This window comes from Limulus polyphemus, unplaced genomic scaffold (assembly GCF_000517525.1).
Source record: "Limulus polyphemus unplaced genomic scaffold, Limulus_polyphemus-2.1.2 Scaffold45, whole genome shotgun sequence".
In the NCBI taxonomy this organism is placed as follows: Eukaryota; Metazoa; Arthropoda; class Merostomata; order Xiphosura; family Limulidae; genus Limulus; species Limulus polyphemus.
This window is the reverse complement of record NW_013665655.1, coordinates 1,447,150-1,468,368: the sequence shown is the minus strand read 5'-3', so window position 1 is coordinate 1,468,368 and position 21,219 is coordinate 1,447,150. Positions and strand designations below refer to the sequence as shown.

The 21,219-nt window shown below is 35.4% G+C and overlaps 1 protein-coding gene across 2 annotated transcripts in view; it reads right to left on the bottom strand.

The window, feature by feature from the left end:
• Positions 1 to 21,219, bottom strand: part of LOC106462312 (histone acetyltransferase KAT6A-like) — a 56,195-nt gene that overhangs the window by 7,856 nt on the left and 27,120 nt on the right. For both annotated transcript variants that reach the window (XM_022389846.1, XM_022389849.1), the window contains exons 2-6: positions 14,649 to 14,811; positions 13,859 to 13,971; positions 11,929 to 12,010; positions 2,617 to 2,721; positions 1,162 to 1,252 (exon numbers count right to left, since the gene is read on the bottom strand). In XM_022389846.1, coding sequence (XP_022245554.1) covers positions 1,162 to 1,252; positions 2,617 to 2,721; positions 11,929 to 12,010; positions 13,859 to 13,971; positions 14,649 to 14,811 — 554 coding nt within the window. The remainder of the gene's footprint in view (positions 1 to 1,161; positions 1,253 to 2,616; positions 2,722 to 11,928; positions 12,011 to 13,858; positions 13,972 to 14,648; positions 14,812 to 21,219) is intronic.

The window sequence follows — 21,219 nt, the reverse complement described above, 5'->3', positions numbered from 1 at the left end:
TTTAATACACAAAAATGTGTTTTTGTTATTGTTGTTGTTTCTCAGCAACATTTCATGTGGTAATACTAATACTTTTACAAATAATAATAATTGATCATACCTACACATATTTATTACTAAATATTAAAAATGTACAATGCAAAACCTAATAAAATACCTTATTCTTTTCAAGGTTATGTTTATGATTACTTTAAGTAGAAAGTTAAAAATTTGTCTCTTCTGATATAACATGCAGCTAATAAAGGGCAGACGTCGTTCACGGAATGATGACACCTTTAACTCTTTTATTACCATGTTTATAGAAAAACAACTCTCAAACTGCCAGGTTTTATTTAGATGACAAAAACAAAAAGACACATGTTTTAATATTTCATTATTATATGAAACTGGTAAACTCTGAGAATATTGAATGGGGATATCGTTTGTTCATGGTGTTAGAAAATTCCAGAATTACATAGTAGTGTTCTAGAAGGCGACATATATGTGCTCCACAGCAGTTAAATTAGATGACATATTCATTAACACCGCAGAACAGCCTTATAATCTAACAAAAATACTAAAAACACAAACTCTCTTCCTAAAATAGATAAAAAAGTATTCAAGATTGATATAAGGTAATGAATAGAAATTATACACTCGAATAAGTGCATGTATATTATACTTTTACATACTTCAAAATTTATTTATACTACATAGAGCAGCGCTTCTCAAACTTTGGTCCGCGAGTCATGACCAAACTTTCACAAAAATATTTTTTTTAAATATGATCTATAGAATAAAAAATATTTTTCGTAAAGTTAAATGTGTGTTTGTAATTAAGCACAAAGCTACACAATGAGCTATCTGTGCTCTGCCCACCGCGGGTATCGAAACCCGGATTATAGCGTTGTAAGTCCGCAGACATACCGCTGTGCCACTAGGGGGCAAATTTATACGAATTAAAACATTTAATTATGGAATACAGCTTTTCATATACACAGTATAGTTTTTCAAAACAAAAACATCAATAGGTTTGGGGGTGCAAAATAATTTTAAATTTAAAAGGAACTTTGGGTTACTAAAGTTTGAGAACAGCTGATCTAGAGGGTTGAGTCGAAATTTAAAATTTTAATGAAATATGAGTTTCACTATAAAATCAACTTTCTAAATGCATTTTCTTACTTTTGGTTCAAAGCATCGATATGATTTGTGCTAGGTTCGTCATCAGGGACTGGGAAACCATAAGGTGTGGGCTGCCCTGTTTCAGCATAAGCTTTAAAAAAGGAAAAAAAACTGACCGAAAACCCAAGTCTTAAAATTGTCAAAATTAAACTGTTTATGGGTGAATTTTTATTAGAAGCCGTCAGTTTTATATTAAGTTTTATCAAGAAACGGCAGTCTTAGATTAAAAATGTGCATATATAATATTAGTGATTAAACTGACTATAAACTGATTTCGCATTTTAACCAACACAAACATCATCATGACAGATATCGCCATCTCTTGACTCCTTAGCGAATTATATTTTGGCAAACATTTAGGGTGAAAAAAGTGACTTTATACGTGAAAGTATGAAATATGTATACTTACATTAAGTAACAAGATCGATAATCATTAGCTGGGGTCTCTGGTACTATGAAACGTACATAAATCACCAAACTAAAATATCTTTAACAAACTAAAGTTTATTATAAAAAGTCAGACAAAAACCACTGGTGTGATTAAATCGAAAACAAAGTGAAAAACATATCACAAAAAATGGCTAATGAAATATAGATGCTTTAAAGTTCACAAAGTTTTGAGCCTGGACGTGCTTCCTCTGGTGATTTTAAACTTTTATGTAACAGGTTTGATACTGCAAAGAATTATCAGATATAAAATCGTTCGAAAGTATTTGCATCACACAACAAATTTACAACACGTGGATCACTAGCAAATTAATATTATTCTGAAACTAGAATAATATTACTATATATATATGTGTGTCCACATATATCATTATAAATATAGATAATAATTAAAATTTGAATTTTCAATTTAAAAGTTTTTAAAAAATATGTCAATGATAATAACAGGCAAATAAGGTGCAGAGCATTCTTGGGAGGCAACATTACGTTTCTATAGTTCGAAAAAAAGAGCTAGTACTCTGGAGTCTAACTATGAAAACAAATAATGTTATAAAACTAATAAAAAGAAATAATAATAAATTAATTATTATATATATATATATATATATATATCGGTTTGTAACCATTCATCTGCAGGTAATTAGCAATTTTCTTTTTTATAACTCGGTGTGTATGTGTCTACGTGCACATACCTGCATATATACATACATATTTATACAGGAACTCACACTTTTCTTTGTGTATACATACGTACATTAAAATATCTATTTATCATTTGTCATTTTTTGTAGCATAAGTTTTCCCTTTTTTGTTTTCAGGTTTAATATATTTATTTTTCTATTCAGGTATGTTTAGAAATGAAATCGATTCTGACCTTCATGCAATAAACTGTATACAAAACTATAAAAACACCTGTGTATTTTTAGGAAGTTTCAAATGAAAAGCCATAACGATTTAGTGATAAAAACAACTTAAAAGTCACACTGCTTCAAATTTTATTTTGCTTACCCAGTTTTTCTGGCAGTTCATTACTAAGCACAGATCTCTCATCCACGATTCCTGCACTTCCTTGTGTTTGTTCTTCGTTCATGCACTGTTGACATATCCATGTTCCTAAAATATGAAATCACATTATAATTTGACAAAAGTGTTTGAACAAGAATGTACTGGATTAGCAGTATAACGGAAATTTTAAGTTCGCGGTCTTATGGTCCATACGAAAGATTTTGTAAAAGAAAAGAATGTATTTATAAATATAATTTGTTTACCTAAAACTTTTAATTTTACTTTAGAGTGAATTAGGTCGTCAAGATATTAATCACTTTTTTTTTAAATGAAAAAAACCCGAACAACTTATATATCAAAACAAATCATTTATTAAATGAAATAGTCTCTGTTCTTATCGATGATGCTTCCCATCTTACAATCAGATTGTTAATGTCCCGATTGAAGAAATCACTTGGCTTTGAAGCAAAAAACATGTCGATGTCCTCTTTAACACCTTCCACATTTTCATCATAAGTTTTCCCATTAAGATGGTGTTGCAGCGAACAAAGAAGATAGTAATCTGATGGTGCCATATCTGGAGAATATGGTGAGTGGGGGAGAACTCCCCAACCCAACTCCACAATCTCGTGTTGCGTCAAACGTGCCACATGTGCGTTGTCGTGGAGAAAGAAGAACACATTTCCGACTGCGAGTAAAGGGCTTGATTTTAACGTTCCAGTTGCTAACTGTAGATCTTTGCATTAACAGTTCGCTGTGGATTGAGGGGTTCGAAATGAATTACTCCTTTGATGTCCCATCAAATACAAAGCATCACTTTCTGCGGATGGAGTCCAGGTTTTGGGGTCGGAAGTGGTTTTTGTCTAGAACTGAGCCATTGTTTTTGGCGTTTAATATTCCCATAGAGAATCCATTTTTCATCACAGGTGACAATTCTGACCAAAATGGTTCATGCGCATTACGCACCAGAAGAGACGAAGCAACGTTCACACTTTGGAAACGATGGTCATCGGAGAGTTCGAGAAATACCCAAACCCCTTCTTTATAGAGTTTTCTCATATTCCTTAGATATTTACGTATTGTTTCATGAGACACGTGCAATTTCAGGGTCATTTCACGAGTTTGTTGTCTTGGGTTGGACTCAACAAACGTCTTCAGAGCATCAATATCAATTCCAACATGTCGGCCCCTGCAATCACAGTTTTTAAGGCTAAGTTCACTTGAACGAAATTTGCTGAACCATCGTTGACACTTACAAACATTTCCATAAACGCCTTTGATATTCTTTGTGGCTACAGAGGCGTTGTTTCCCTTCTTTTATTAAAACAGCATTACATGCAGAATGTGTGTCTCGTAGTGTGCCATCACTATAAGGAATTAGAGTACACTAAACTTTACACATTATATAAGCTACACTAACGTGACTTTTAGGAGTTCTTTTAACTGTTATACCTGACGTACGTTTTCTGGGGGGTGGTTAATGAAAATGTTCCAAAACGCGACAGTAATTCCTTGACGATCTAATACGTTAGTATACAGTGCACCTTTTTCATTTCACTTCTTTTTTTGTACCCGAGTTCAAATCTAAGAGGATTATATGTAAAGCTTTATAAATTATCAATGATCGAATATTCCACTCCGTGTGTATCACATCTCAGCCGGCCTGAAGTGCTCTGGTACTGAGTAAAAAGCATCGTCGTCACTGCTGTGATGTATTTATTATTATATATTTATTTTAATATCAGCGTTTGTTTAGATTAAGTTTCTATTCAGAAAAATGCATAGCTTATATTGATAAATATGTATTGCGAAACTCCCGCCTATTCTCCAAAGTTGTAGAAGATTCTTGAGAGTAAGAATCAACAATATATGTATGTATGTAAACGCTTAAATTTGTATTGTTACGTAACCTGAATTTTCTAGAAAATCTCCATACGTCTATAAATATAATCAACGCGCCGCGCCAAAAAAGAGTATCTATTATTAGTTTGCTATAGTCAGTGTGCTATAAACTTTGGAAGCCATAACTGTGATTGTTATAATGCTTATCAGTTGGAAAACTTCAGATATTTGACCAGGAGCATTTACAAAGTTCGAACATTACAGCTCATTTAACTTCAGTGGAATCTCATGGGACATTAGTATTTTTACGAAAACATTACATAACGTTACCGTGGAAAACCCGGTGTGTGTGGCTGATAAATAACGAAGGACAAAGCTAGCTAGCTTCCCGTTAAGCGAATCGTACCTACATCAACTCGTAATTAACTCGCTCATCGTGAACCCTCGATAATATATCAAGGAAGTTCCAGACTAGAAAGAAGACTTTATATTGCTTGTAAGTTTGTGAAACTTTTGTTTATAAATCATTGTTTGTAATAACTGTTATTGTAAATTGTATTATTGTTTGTATATTGAAAATATAACTCCTAAATCCAAAGTACAATTTAACTACTAAACTTTAAATTAGCAGTTAACTCAATTTCAGGCAGATGTAATATGGTTGATATATCATTAAATATGCTTCTCTGCCCTCTCCCATAAGTTCTTAGAATTACGGTTCAAAATTTACTGATAATTGTTTTGAAAGGTGTTACTGTAACTAAAACTTTTTCAGTTAAATAAAAATAATTCTAAAATATTTCATTTATTGAAAAATAAATTGATAAGGATTAAAAGCAGTATATTAACAGACTAAATTAATCAGTTAATTTACTTGCATAGTTATAGGCAATACTGCCAGTTGCTAAAGGGGTCCGGTAAATGTTAACACATTTTATCCTGCTTTGTTTGTATTTCAATGAAAAAACATAATATCACATAAAACAACAATTGTACTTAAGAATACTTAAAGTTGATAAGTTGTACTTAGCGTGTGTATAGGGTTTGAATGTAATGTATACTGTATATATTTATTTTCGGCAGGAAGAGTGAAGATGATAGCGGCTGACAGACCCGAGATAAGACGAAAATATTTCAAAATATAAAATACTAGCTGTTGCACTGGTTCAGTGCAAGGGGAGGATATAAGATCCCCTTGGGGTGACAATGAGGTCCAGATCATGGCTTTCTAAATATTAGCAAGCCTGATACTAAGCGCTGATCCATAGCTGTGACTTCACAGACGGGAGCTCAGCTGCAGCTCATTCGTTGGAAGTTTGAATGTTTGGATTAAAAAATATTAAGAGTTGTGCAGTTTTTCATAATAAAGATTAGTACGTCTGTTTTAATATCTTTGATGATGTATACTGTAATACTGAGATCAACAGTGCCTTGCAAAAGTATTCACCCCCTATCAATAATGTCACATTTTGATGAAATACAATTAATGTAAAGAATGTTTTAATGAACTTGTTTTTATTCAAAACTCTAATGATCAAACTTAACACTGTTATGTGTGAAGGAGGTTGAATGTCAGCAAAACCTGCAAAGAAAATATATAAATTGAAATTTGCTGATTGCATAAGTTTTCAGCTCCCTAACCCAGTACTTGGTGGAAGCACCTTTGGCAACAATTACTGCTGTGAATCTTTTTTGGATAGCTTTGCACAATGGAATGGTGTATTTTTTGCCCATTCTTCTTGGCAAAATGGCTCCAATTCTGACAAGTTCATTGGAGATCGTCGATGGACTGCAATCTTCAAGTCTCACAATAAATTTTCCAGTAGATTCAAGTTTGACTTTGACTGGGCCACTCCAGGACATTCACTTTATTCTTTTGAAAACATTACAGTGTGACTTTCGCTTTGTGCTTCGGGTCATTGTCTTGCTGAAATGTGAATTGTCGACCCAGTTTTAGATTCCTGGCTGACTCAAATAGGTTTTCCTATAGGATTCGCCTTTACTTTGCACCATACACCTTCCCCTCAATCCTAACGAGCTTCCCAATCCCTGCTGATGAGAAGCAACCCCGTAAAATGATGCTGCCACCACCATGCTTGACAGTTGGGATGGCGTTGACCAGGTGATGTGCTATGTTTGGTTTTGCCAGACGTAACACTTTGAATTTAGACCAAAAAGCGCAATTTTTGTCTCGTCTGCCCACAAAACATTCTGCCACATGTCTTCAGTTGGTATTATTTACATGATTTGTCGCAAACTCTATACGAGATTTCAGATGATTATTTTTCAATAATGGTTTCTTTCTTGCCACTCGCTCATACTAGCCAGCTTTGTGTAGAGACCGGGATATTGTTGATGTATGAATACTGACTCCTATCTCAGACGCAGAACTTTGCAAATCTTTCAAAGTCACTGTTGGCTTCACAGTGGCATCCCTAACCAGTTTCCTGCTTGCATGGCTACTTAGTTTGGAAGGGCGGCCTGATCTGGGTAGTGACTAGGTGGTATGAAGCACATTCCGCTTCTTAATGATGGACTTCACCGTACTCAGAGGGACAATCAGCGACTTTGAGATTTTCTTGTAACCTTCTCCTGCTCTGTGCTTCTCTACCACTTTATCCTTGACTTGTTTGGAAATTTCCTTGGTCTTCATGGTTGGTTGTCGTATCACTATGTGAGTTGTGGCTTGAACAGATGCATTTACTCTGGACTCAAGTTAAACCACTTTGATTACACACAGAAAAAGAATATTACACTAATTTTATGACCTTTAAAACTAATCTTTTGTATCTGAACTGATTTAAAGTTGCCGTAAAAGGGGTTGAATACTTATACAATTGAGAATATTCTAATTTTCTTTGAAAATCTAACTCATTTACATACTATCAGCGTTTTTTATCTTTCTCAGTTTGGTGTAGGTTGTGTACATTCCAAATATGAAGTCGCATTTGAAAGTTTCATGATTGCATGCTCAGATGACAACAAAATGTGGAAACTTTTCAGGGGGGGGGGTGAATACTTTTACAAGACACTGCATGTATGTACTAATTCATGTCAAAATTTTAATAACAGACAAGTCTACTTTGATGCTGTCTATTATCGAATAGACCTATCGTCAACACAACATCACTTTAGACCTATTTTGTATTTACAATATCAGAATATGACTATCACAGTACCCTAAACTGTATTATTACACGACTCCTAACCCTTAACGTATTAAACCCGAGGCCTATAGATCACACAATACTAGTATGGTGTTAATGTTAGGTCAAAAACCGTAAGAAAAGATAAAGAGGCTTGTAAGAGACAATACTGACAGTGGTTAGTAGGCGACATTATAATGCCAGTATGGTTTTTGACTGGCAATTATTAACTAATGTGTGTTGAAACTATAGTTGTTGTTTCACAATATAGGTGACGCCTAGGCTAACTGCAATACAATCAGATAACATTTTATAATATTTTCTCATAATTTTTCTATTCTAAATAAATTATAAATTACAAGAAATAGCTAATGCAATCTTTAAAATGTTTAATTTTTAGAAAATGCAGCGGAAGTGCTGGGTACCAGGATGTATGAATGTACAGAGGACAGGAATACACAACTGTCTTTCGTTTCCCCGAGAACACTGAGAACCGAGTAAAGTGAGTACATCGCATACCATGAAAATATTTCACACTCACTAATGATGTTGTGTTCTGCATTTAACATTTCGTTTCGGAATGCATTGTGACTGAAAACAGCGCGAAACGTTTAGCTGGATCAGTACTTTGTGATCCACGCAAAATTCCAAAACTTATTGATGATACCTTTCCTTCAATCTTTCCAAACCTACCCACATATCTGTCACGTCAGTCATCAAAGAAAGGAAAAACATTCGAAGAAAGACAAGAAAATTCAGACATCGGGACGAATAAGTCTTACAGCAATGGCATGAAAGAGACGAAAACTCATCTTTTGACTGTGGTGAGATTGACAATCTGTTGGAGTCAAGTCTGGTTGGTTGATAATACAGTCTGACATTTCTGTGTGCTGCTGCATTTTTGGCACTATGGAATGTTCAAAGATTAGAGTTTCTGTTAAAATTCTCTCAGATTGGAGTGTGAGAGTGTTTTGTGACAGAACAGAAGTAGACAGCACTAGTCTGTTATGGGTACTTTCCTCTAGTAACAAATTAGAATGTTGGTCAGAGCTTGACGTTATTCTGAGCCATTATAAAATGCACTTGTAAATGAGTCAAGGATGTCTCAGGCAATTAATTTGTTGCAAAAATTGTTTGATACTACTGATATGAATGGTACTGATGATATGCATGTGTTTAATTTGTATTTATTGCTGGAACAGTTATAACTTAGAGTTAGTTTGATTGTTTGTTTTGAATTTCGCACAAAGCTACACGAGGGCTATCTGTAAGACTAGTGGGAAGGCAGTTAGTCATCACCACCCACCGCCAACTCTTGGGCTACTCTTATACCAACGAATAGTGGGATTGCCCGTCACATTGTAATACCTCACGGCTGAAAAAGCGAGCATGTTTGGTAGGATGGGGATTTAAAACCACGACCCTCAGATTGCGAGTCGAGCGCCCTAACCACCTGGCCATGCCGGGCCAGCGGTGGACTTATCACACCTGACTGACTTGAGAATAATGCTGCACATTTATAGCCCCACCAAAAAAAAAAAATGTTTCTCTGTTGCTTCATGAGATTCACTACACTCAAATACTAGCTTCAAGGGTGGCAGTATCCAAGGGTTTGCAAGAAACGGTTCATTGCAGCAAGCTATAACAGTGCAGGCAGATATAATTTCTTCTTATTAGTTAAAAAACAAAGATGTGGTTGCTCTCATTCCATTTGTAAATTTAAATGCAGCAAACTTGAAAGAGATTATTATACAAGTGTTACATCTTGTGCTCATTGCAGGATACAGAGTCTCGTGCATGACGTCTGATAACAACAGAATAAATCGAAACGTAGATTCAAAGCCTGGCCTTGTTGTTTTTTTTTTTTTTTTTTTTTGCTAGCGTTCATTTATTAAAGAAATGTGTGCGAAATAACTGGATTAACGAAGCTGATTCCAAACAAATACTGACATGTCCTAAAATGGATGGCAAGATTGTAATTCGCGAAGCTTCTATTGGAGACTTGAAAACATTGCATAGTTTTGAAAAAAAATGATTAGTTATATTAGCCCCAAATTTGACTCACAAGGCTCTGTATCCAAGAAACACTGAGTGACAGAAAATGTTCAATGAGAAAGTAGTTACAGCTATTCAATTTTTTCAGAGTTGAGTGATACTGTGTTTGATACAAAAAGTTCATTGAAATGATTTTGAAACTGTGGGAAATTTTTTTGAAATGAATTTTGTTTGTTTGCAACTAAGTACAAAGCTACACAATGGGCTATCTATGTTCTGGACACCACGGGTATCGAAATCCGGATTCTATCGTTGTAAGTCTGCAGACATACCGCTGTGCCACTGGGGGCATTGAAATGAAGAAACATACGAGGCACTGACTGTGATCCATTTCGGTCTGTTAACGACGAAAGGCTTGAGCTTATGGAGAGGTTAGTGTCTTGGCTTGACAACTGGGGAGAAAGTTGAAACGTAAAGCCAGGCGCGGATGTCTCTTAAAAGGAACACACTTTGCTTTTAGACGTACACTGTACTTCAGTTACCACGCGCTTACTTGTTAAATATTGCTAGAATCAGATCACCTCCACTATGTGCTACTTGGAAGTTTCAGAATGATAACTTAGTTTCGATTTTCTCAGTACAGACAGATGTCTGAAAGAAATTTGAAATCTACAAGGTGTGGTCATTTTTGTTTGCTGCACTTTATGGCTGATTGTGAGGATGTCATGACAGAGGATGTGGTTAAATCACTTGAGCAAAATGATTTCGTCTGTTCTGGATGATTTTCCGCATGTTGAACTTGATGACAGAGATACAGCAAGCATTATCTTTATTGTTGGTTCATAGCACATAAAGTTGTTCCCACAATCTCGTGCAAGTTATAACTCTGCTTAGATAAATATAATGCTTTGTGAAAACGGTGAGGAATTAGATGAACATTTTTACCATATCAAAAAATACAGACTGAAGCGGTCTTAAATGGTCTATACCATTTCTTACTGATATTGCTGCTAATATTTACGTTGTATTCAAATGTTTGGTTTCGAAAAAAACAAGAACAAAAGTATCTAGCTGTAGAAAATTAGAGAAAAATTGTCACTGGAACCAGCATTGAACTTATGAACAAACCAGATGTTGTTCGTGAGTTTGGGATGGTGGTGTCTGAGCTAGTATCAAGAAGTGTATTACTTGCCTCTAACACTATGTTAAACAATTATACCAAACTTGTTAATGGCAAAAAGAATTCCACAAAGTCATTAGAAACACGGCGAAAGCTGTCAATTTTATACGGTAACTAAAATCGTGTTCAAATTAATTTATGTAAATGTGATCAAAATGTGTTTATTTCAGTTTACATCTGTACATTTTCACGTGTAGTTGCAGTAAATGCTGTCTGTGAACATTACTTACATGTAGGCTAATCTTCCCAGTATTAATTTCTCATACTAGTGTATAATTCCATTAAGCGTGTAAATCACAGATACATGCTATGTAAACTGAATTACTAAATGCACGTTTTAATTAATTAATCATGGGTAGTACACACACAGTTGACGTAACCAGCCAGTGTTACATTACATTGAACTGGCTGTCGACTGCGAGCATCCCACCTGTGATGCCACCGTACTTAGTATTAGGCCTGCTAGTATTTAGAAGGCCATGTTAAGATCCGAACGCCGAAACTATGTCACTCTTAAGAGTACATGCCAGGTTTGGTGACAGTCGGTCCAGCAGTTCGCCAGTTATAAGCGGACACACATACATACTTTTGTCGAATAACGGTTTAAGATATGGTGCATGACATTCGAACGATTACCTTTTGTACACAAACAGTAAAGTAACTGTTAGAAAAAATCATTTAAAAAATAAAATGTCTTTTCTGCCATATACACACTATCGTAACTTCGAAAATGTAAACATTTACGTAGGATCTTTTATAAGACATAATTGTTAGTTCCTTCATAATTCTGGTTCATGATATCTTATATGATCATATCTTTCAAACATACCTTTTACATGTCTTCTTGCAAACTCGTGACACATTTCTCATGACATCATTTGTTGAATGTGCTTCTTTTTAACAGAATGACATGTGATTTGACGTAATACACTTATTTATGCTTTGAAGAACATAACAGTTAGATTTTCTGTTGCTCTAGAGTCTAGATTATGACATTCCACGGGATATCCTTAGTCAAACATATTAATGTTCGTTTTTCTGTATCATTGATCACGTGACTTTACTTAAATTAGCTTTGGTTAAACATATCTGTTAATTTGTATGGAACTTTAGGCACGTGACATTTCACATGATATATTTTATCAAACGTACCTGTTGGTTCTTCGGTAACTTTAGGCACGTGACATTTCATATGAAATCCTTTGTCACAAGCATCACAGATTAACATCGTATCCTGTAGTAGGAAAGAAAAAATAACAATTGAACTTTACGAGTATATGAATATATATGTAATAGTATATTTTGTGCCATTTAAGTTACAAAATAACTTCAGTTCATAATTTCGCATTGAAAATGAAATTATAATATTATACAATAGTGATTTTTATCATAAAAAATTCTAATGAGTACTGAGTACTTATATTTTTCCCGCCGGGGGCACTTCTAACGAATACTGAACGTATGAGTTTACGTTTGCTGATTATTAATGATTTGTTAAATTAAATAATGTACGGTATCAATAATGGTTACTTCCACAAACTAAACACTACCGTTTTTCATGTAAGTTACGATTAATGTTAATGAGCCAGAGTTGTTTCTTAAAATAAATGCATAAAAACAAAAGTGCCAGTAAACGTTCAGGAAGTTTGCCCTTTAGATAGAGCCTTATGTCTCCTGGCGATCACTCAACTAAGGGTGAAATGCTGGTCAATAGATTAATTTTCATTTACTTTAGTAAAGTTTATTTTTACGCTACAGCAAAGACGATTGTACTTTATACAAAACACACAAATATCGCTGTTCAACTAACTTATAATTAACGTTTCTGAAGTTTCTCAAGTAGACTCACAAAAGTGGAAAGTCAATCATAAAGACTAGTTTATGCTCACAAAATTACTGATAGCCCATTGTGTAGCTTTGTGCATAACTACAAACAAAAGTCTGAAACTTACAAAGCTAAAAACCGTGTAATTTATGCTCACAAAATTACAGATAGCCCATTGTGTAGCTTTGTGCATAACTACAAACAAAAGTCTGAAACTTACAACGCTAAAAACCGTGTAACTGTGTAACTTTGCGCTTAACAACAAATCAGTCTCGCACAAAAAAAATGTATTTTGACATTTTGTATGATCAGATTCGTAATTTTTAATAGAATTTGTTTTTGGATTTTTGCGCAAACAGAAAAGTTATCTGCATCTTTAATTTTCATTTCATAAGACTAGGGGAAAGCAGCTAGTCAACAGTAGCCACCGTCAACTCTTATCTGATCGAATAGTGGAATTTAAACTCCTCTCTTCTAGCGCACACGCAACTCCAAAGTGCAGAGTTCGTTTTCGCGACATCGGGATGTGAGCCATGATCCCTTGGATTCACAGCCAGAGCACACTATTACGCTACATCTGGTTCTGTTGATAAACACCTACTGAAATACTTGTTTGTTTGGTGTACAGAATAAAGCTGCACAGCGGGCTACTTGTGCTGTGCACATTGCGAAAATCAAACCCCGAATTTTAGCGTTGTAAGCTCTCTAGCTTACCGGTAAGCTATCGGGGGGGGGGGCGCAGAACTTTATTTAGTATGTAATTACACTTAGATCCATAAGTATATGATACAAACAACATATAAAAAAACTACAAAGATAATTATATATAATTACAAACCATTGCATACTCTCGCCCCGAGATTGCATACATTTATATTGGGATAACGTCAAATTTCACTTTCGAAAACTGAGAAAATTCTTTTCAGATCCAGAATGATCAACGATCCGGATCATTTTTTGTAGTGTGATGAAGAGTCTCAACTGATGGTTATGGTGCTCGACTCGCAATGTACTTGAAACTCGGTGGAGAATATGTTCGTCCTTTCGGCTGTGGAGGCGTTATAATGTAACGGTCAATTCCACTATTCGTTGGTAGACATGCAGTAACCCAAGAGTTAGCGGGGGGGGGGGTGTTGCCGGCTAGTTGTCTTCCCCATGGTTGGCAGTTTCAGATTAAGGACGGCGACAGATACCCTTAGTAGCTTTGCCAAAAGCAAACAAACAAAACAATAAATAAATCGCAAAATGTACACTTACCCAATCTTCTGAGTCGTTACACATGCAACATGTCTTACAGTACATGCACTGCCAAGGGTACATCCTAGCCCTTGCTGCCAATTCAGGGCTGTAGTCCATACACTTTGTAGAAGCTGAAACATGGAAATAATCATAATATACACATCTATCTACCACCTATGTCTATCTCTGTATCTGGTTAGCTATCTTCCCTATTTGTTTGTTTTTGTAAATATGACATTATGGTTTATCCGTTTTTGTACGCCACCCGTTTGTCTTCAAATGGTAATTATATAAAAACTCTGATCCTTTATTGAAACAAAAATAATAAAAGAAAAAACGTGGAAGTAAAAGGAAAATTACAAATAAATTGACATACAGAAAAATACGTTAATATAGATACTGGGTAGATAAACCGATAATAGACAAACAAATACAATAAAAATTGATATCACAAATATCACTGACATAGATAGCCATAGCTAGGAGTAGAAAGTCTGGCTGACAAATATTTTGACAATACATTGATAAAAATTTGGTGGATAGGTGAAGAAACTTGGGACAAAATAAAGAGATGGATAAGAAGGCAAACATATAAACAAATAAGGAAACTGATAAAATATAGATAGACAGACGGAACAGAATGACACCTGTAGATATTATTAACTAGGTGCACGTATAAACAGGTAGCTAAATGATTAAATTGAAAGAAAAACGATAAATTATATGCAGACAGACGTACAGATGGGTCCCACAGAGATACATAAATATAAGGATGAGACTGATAGATGGATAGACAAATAATACTTGCCTCTGCCACCGCAGTCGATACAAATTAAAAACTCAGAGTCTCCCTGTGGATGAGCTGAGGCTGAGAGTAAACAGAAGTTACATCTAACTTCTGCATCTTCTCCAACGGACCACAACGGTGACGCTGAATCCACCAAGACATGTTCGGGATTTTTCTTGAAACGCTGTAATGTCACAAAGAAAGTACTATTTAACATAAGAATCTAATATTGATTTACAAAATTAAGAAAGTCGAGCAGTTTCAAGCGTTTCATCACTTCGCCACACATAAAAATCTATTTCACTACTGATGATAAAGGGCAATCAGTAAAAAATACAAAAACAGCAACAACAAAAACGTTTATTTATTTAACCCACATCCGAGAGATAAAAACTCTTAAACACAGATGCATCATATTGATTCTTTTCCAGCAAAAACTTTCAGTGGCTTTCAGCTCCTATTTAAACTGAAATAAACAGCAGTCAACGTTTTAATTTCGAAAAATATTACAGTACTGTAAAATAAACTAAGAGCGAAGTTCCTGATAGCTGGGAAAGAAGCGTATTGTGTGTTTTCGAATACCAAGTTTGATTCGTATGACGTGGTTTAATAAGAGTTTCAGAGGCACAAACAGCAGTGGAAGTCTTAGATAAACCAGTTTACTACACGTGACTGTCTAACATGACAAAAAAATAACTGACGGAGTTGTGAACACTGTACATACAAAGATAAAAATTTCCATTCAATCAACACGAGGTACTAAACAGCTTATTACTAGAGGGCCTTCGCTGGATCAGCGATAAGCTTAAGGGCATATAACGCTAAAATCAGGGGTGCCGATTCCTCATGGTAGCCACAGCGCAGATAACCAATTGTGTAGCTGTTTGTTTGTTTTTAGAGCCACATCGGGCTATCTGCTGTGTCCACCGCGGGAAATTGAACCCCGAATTTTAGTATTGTAAGAACGCAAATTTACCGCTGTCCCTCTGGGGGACCACTCATTGTGTAGCTTTGCCTTGATAACAAACAATTGTTAACATAACAAAATCAGTTAAAGTACTTAAAATGAATAGTAAATAAAGGAATAATTGTGTAACAAACATTTTTATGCACTTTAAATAAGTTTGTTTCTGAATTTCGCTCAAAGCTACACGAGGACTATCTGCGTCCCTAATTTAGCAGTGTAAGACTAAGTCATCACCATCCACCGCCAACTCCTGGGCTACTCTCTTACCAACGAATAGTGGGATTGACCGCTACATTATAACGCCCCCACGGCTGAAAGGGTGAGTATGTTTGGTGGGACGGGGATTCGAACCCGCGACCCTCAGGTTGCAAATCGAGCGCCATAACCACCTGGCCATCGTACGATGTTTCCTCTTAATGGTGTTTTTCTTTTGTGTTGTTCTTATGTTGATAAATTGTTACTGATATAAACTGTAATGTTTTTATACATTAAAAGTGGTAGCGTTTATTCAAAAAATAATAGTTTTTTTAAGAACTCCAGTTTTTCTGTACTGCATTTAAAAATTACATCAATAAAGATATGATCAAATCCTTACGTACTGTCTTAGCGAAATTCGTATTCTTGTTGTGAGGAGAGTATTTTTATTTAAAATTGTGTTCTATTATAAAGAAATGGTTGTTTCCCATTCCACAGTTATTTTTCTAATTGTCTTAATCTTGAATACTCAAAGTGTGAAAATTGTCTACGGACTTTTGTTTGTGGCGCCATTCAATAGATGGCGCAGGGGTTTTGGTTACATACATAAATACTGACATACATGCTACGTCCATTATAGTAAGAGATGTATTGATTCTTTTTTACTCTTTCACTTTATACGTAATATAGGGGTTGACTCCCTAAAGACACTGATTGTATAGTGTACAAAGCACTGAGTTTCTATATTTTTTTCCATTTTAAGGAATACCAAATATTTGTAAGAAAGCTTACTTCAAGAGGTTATGATAACATCGTTTACACTAGAATTATGATAATTTTAGCTTATAATAAATTATAAAAGAAACAACTCGACTTTTCAATATCCCCACGACCTTCGCAGTACCTTATTTAGTATTCTACAAAATTTTTTTTGGGTGCAATATATCAAACCGTTTTTGTTGTAAGCTGGCATAATAATAATAATCATAAGAATTACAAATATGTCATTTAAAGTGGATTTTCTTTCCTTGTAAATCTAACATGCGTGCTTTTTTGTGCATTTTTATATGTGTGTACAGCTTTAGCAGACAACCGTACATTCTATTAGGATTAGTATTTCTATTAGTACAATTCCTTGCCATACCTATTATGAACCCCTGTGGTGGTTCATGATAACCTTAATACAAGAACAACAACAACGAAAAAAAAGAAATATAAAATTCCGCCAGGTTATGTATAAACGTCTGTTGATGTGTAATGTACGGTATATTATACAGAAAGTTGAGTACGTTTATTAAAATTATTTCGAATAGGCATATCAACAAGTCAAAGCTGATATAAGGTATCAGAAATACATTTTGACATTGTTTTTGTGTTTCGTTGGTAGTATGATGCCACCGAAAATTGGCCCTTTTTGGGAAGGATATGTAGCAACTCTTACCGACGTAAAATGTTCATTCACTCAGAACATAAAGTTGTTTTCAAACTGAGGATCTCCCTTGTCCTTAATGCCATTGGAAAACAAAGGAAAAGTATCAACTTGGGAAACTAGGATTATCCAAAAAGAGACCTGCAACAAGTCGTATTCCTGCAGTGGTAAGCAAAGTGCGGCATCTTGTAACAAGTGAGAATCCACAAATACAAAGTTCAGTGGCAAATCCGTCAATGTGCCCCAGATAATAATACACAACACAAACGAGAAAAATCTCCGTCTGAAAAAAGGCCAGCAGGGTATGGGTTCACCAAGATAAAACTTCCAGTTATATCTCCCGTTCAACCAGCGCATACCTCAAACAGCTGAAACGGCCACTGGGAACCGTCGTACACTAGATGGATTATGGAAAGCCCACAGTGACGAGTGGTATGTGTTAGACGTGACAGCCTTGCCACGAAGTGTTTTGCAATGGAAACTAAGCTACATGGTTATTGTCAAGATGTACAGTCGTCAGCCAGAGCATGGCCTGATATGGCAATATGGACTATAACGACGTCATGAGACTCGAAAATCGTTTCAATATAACGTACTCATCTCTGTTATCTTAATAAATGGTTTTGAAGAATGTTGGTGACAGTAATGTGTAATGTACCATCATAATGTTTTGCTTCTTGAAGGATGACAATAATATTTTGTATCAGATTATCTTAACACAAGGCTTCCATGAAAATCGATTACATATTCTGGAGTTTTTCATCCGATATATAAAAGTGATACTTGAACAACAGGGAACCAAGTATGTAGAAACGTTAGATTACTAAACTAATGCTGTTTTATAACTTATTTATTCACTAGCTGGAGTACCCGTCCCCTGAACGGAAGTTATGTAACTTCATGATTAATGAAAGTATCTTAGGACGTGAAAAGTTGCTTCCCTTATATGTAACTGTAAAAAAACCACAAAAACTGCAAAATGTAAAACTGAAAATCTGTATGCATCTTCCCATGAACCCAACAAACTTTCATGCAAAGTTTGGTGAAAATCCATCTACTGGGGGCGAAGGAGTGGTAAAAAACGCCCATAAAACCGACAAAAAGCAAAACTGAAATTTTGCATATACCCCCGAATGGACCTAATGAACCTCCATGCCAGTTTTGGTGAAGATTCATCCACACCCTGTGAAGTAGTTACATGGACATCAATAGACAGTACTATTATATTTATATAAATTTATACATAAGATAACTAAATACAATTATTCATGTCACATCTAGATCACAATTAAACTTGTTTGTTTGTTGGTTGAATTTCGCGCAAAGCTAGTCGAAGGCTGTCTGCGCTAGTCGTCCCTAATGTAGATGTGATAGACTAGAGGAAAGGCAACTCTTGGACTACTCCTTTATCAATGAAAAGTGGGATTGATCGTAACCTTATAATGTACCCCACGACTGAAAGGGCGACCATGCTCAGTGACGGGATTCGAACCCGCGACCCGCAGCTTGCAAGTCAAGTGCCCTAACCACAAGGTTAAGTCAGGTCGACAATTATGTAATGTTAATCAAAAAGCAATCAACACATTAGGTCAAGTTTCACAGGGTGTTTATGTGACCATTCTAGTGTAACAAATGTCATTAAAACCACGACAGAAGAATAAGATAGATTTAAAAGTTAACTGCAGAGATTGTTTTCCACGTTCCTATTAATTTGTCTATTGCGGCTTGAAATCAGAGGTGTGTAAAAAATAGTATTTCAGATCTATCTTTTGCCTCTCACAAGTCATTGCTTAGTAAGCAATACGATGAATAAATACCAGAACTCATCAGTTAAACTGGACGATGAGAGACAAAAGATTCTATGAAATTATGATTTTTCCTCATCTCTGTGGAATGTGGAAAAAACAACCCCTGCAGCAATGATCCCTCTAATTTTTTCAATACATGTGCGGAATGAATTTTTTCATGTGCACTAGTATCAAGGTAATGTGCGGTACTAGTTTTATTATTATTATTAGGGGAGGGGGTATTTTTAGACCATCGACCCTATTAGATCATTAGGCCGCTTTGCAATGCTATAAGTTGATTATTTGGGCTTTAGGCCTATCGACTGCCAGGGTCATTAAGGCCGTCAACGTGTTGAGACTCGTTACCATTATTGAGGATGAGCGCGGCTGGAATAATGAATTGATTGGTTGTTGTGCGGACGCGCAACTTAGAGGGAACACTGACACGCAGTTAACTTGTTTTTACAACACATTTTAGGACTATTGGTTTTCCAATATTTCGCCGGCTTTCGGTTTAACTGTAAGCCACAATAAATACATCTGTTTAGCTTTTGTTTACAAGTAATACCTTCTCTAATGTTGCATGAGTAAAGGAATTTAAACAATTTGACAAAATAGTTGATAACCTTTCACTCTTAGGATATATGTTGTAGATAGTTTAAAGAAAACGAAACTTCCTATTACCTAAAAAACCATAAATAGAAGCACCCTGGGGAATGAAAATTCCTTTGCTCAATGGACCAATTTCCAAAAGAGAAAACCATACGGCCTGTGTCTGAATCCAACGACAGTCAAAGCTTCACGAAGTCTTCGGACCCTAACTTTTTAGCGGAGTGAAGCTAAATTGTACATTTTTAAACATCTGTGGTTCTTAGAACCTAAAAACCTACCAGGGTAGGACAAGGACGGATTCGACCCTGTTCACAAAATACTATATACTTTAGCAATTATAATAATAAGGTCCAGATCTTGACAAGGAATTATGATATGTCACCTGATAACGTCAACGGGGCTAGCCCCAAGACGGATCAGACTATCGCTACAAAATTTCTCCAACTTACTTTACTGGTCTGTGGGAATCCGCGTTTGCTATTCCGATAAAGCATACAGATTTTTTTAAAATGGGAAACATCATCACGTATGTAAATATCTTTTGAGCCCAATTCAAACCAATAGATGGCGCTACATATCGATGGATAGCCACGCGACAGTTTCTAAAGGTATAGCATATATGAAGTAGGGATCCTGATACAAAGTCATGAAACAAAAATTAAAACCACAATCGAAAATTTATAAAATGTAATCCCTACTTTGACAGCTTTATAAATTTATCTGAAGGCCAAAGTAAGGATTAAATTTTATAAATTTGTGATTGTGGTCTTAATTCTTGTAAGAGTTATAGCTATCAGGGATATGGCTACACTGAAAGTTTATAGATGCTGTGTCCATTCCATGGACATATAAAAACTCCACAAATAAATAAGAAAAAAAATTGTAACGGAAAGTAGGGATCGTTTAAAAATCTATCCAACTAATATCACTTTACTTGTTTGTGTATTTCTTATTGCAGCTTTTATTTTACTTTGGATACTTCTTATAGCAAGTCTACGAATAACCAGCCATCCCTACTTTCCGTTAAAATGTTAATTGTTTTCCCTATTTTTTTTTCTTTATTAAGACATCAACATTATACTTGTGTGTAGGTAGGTAGTCAGTAGAATAGTTTAGTAGACAGAATGTTCAAATAACCAAATAAATGTGCGCACGGCTGATAGCAATACATAGACGGACAGACAGGCAAACTGACAGATGGCTGATGATAGACAGTTGAATAACCGGACAGATTCACTTTGTTATACAGATACACAAATACATGGAGAGATAACCGGAGACGGCTATTGGTGTGTTTTTTAGCGCAAAGTTAGACAGTGAACTATCCGTGCTCTGTCCATTGCTACCAAATTATGACGTCGCAAGATCTGTAAACTGACCGCTGACTCATCGGAGAACACCAGAGATTAAAATAAACTTTTTAAACTGAAGATATAAGGCAGCAGAAATATTGTTGGATAGACCTATGGCAGAAGTATTGTTGGATAGACCTATGGCAGAAATATTGTTGGATAAACCTATGGCAGAAGTATTGTTGGATAGACCTATGGCAGAAGTATTGTTGGATAGACCTATGGCAGAAATATTGTTGGATAAACCTAT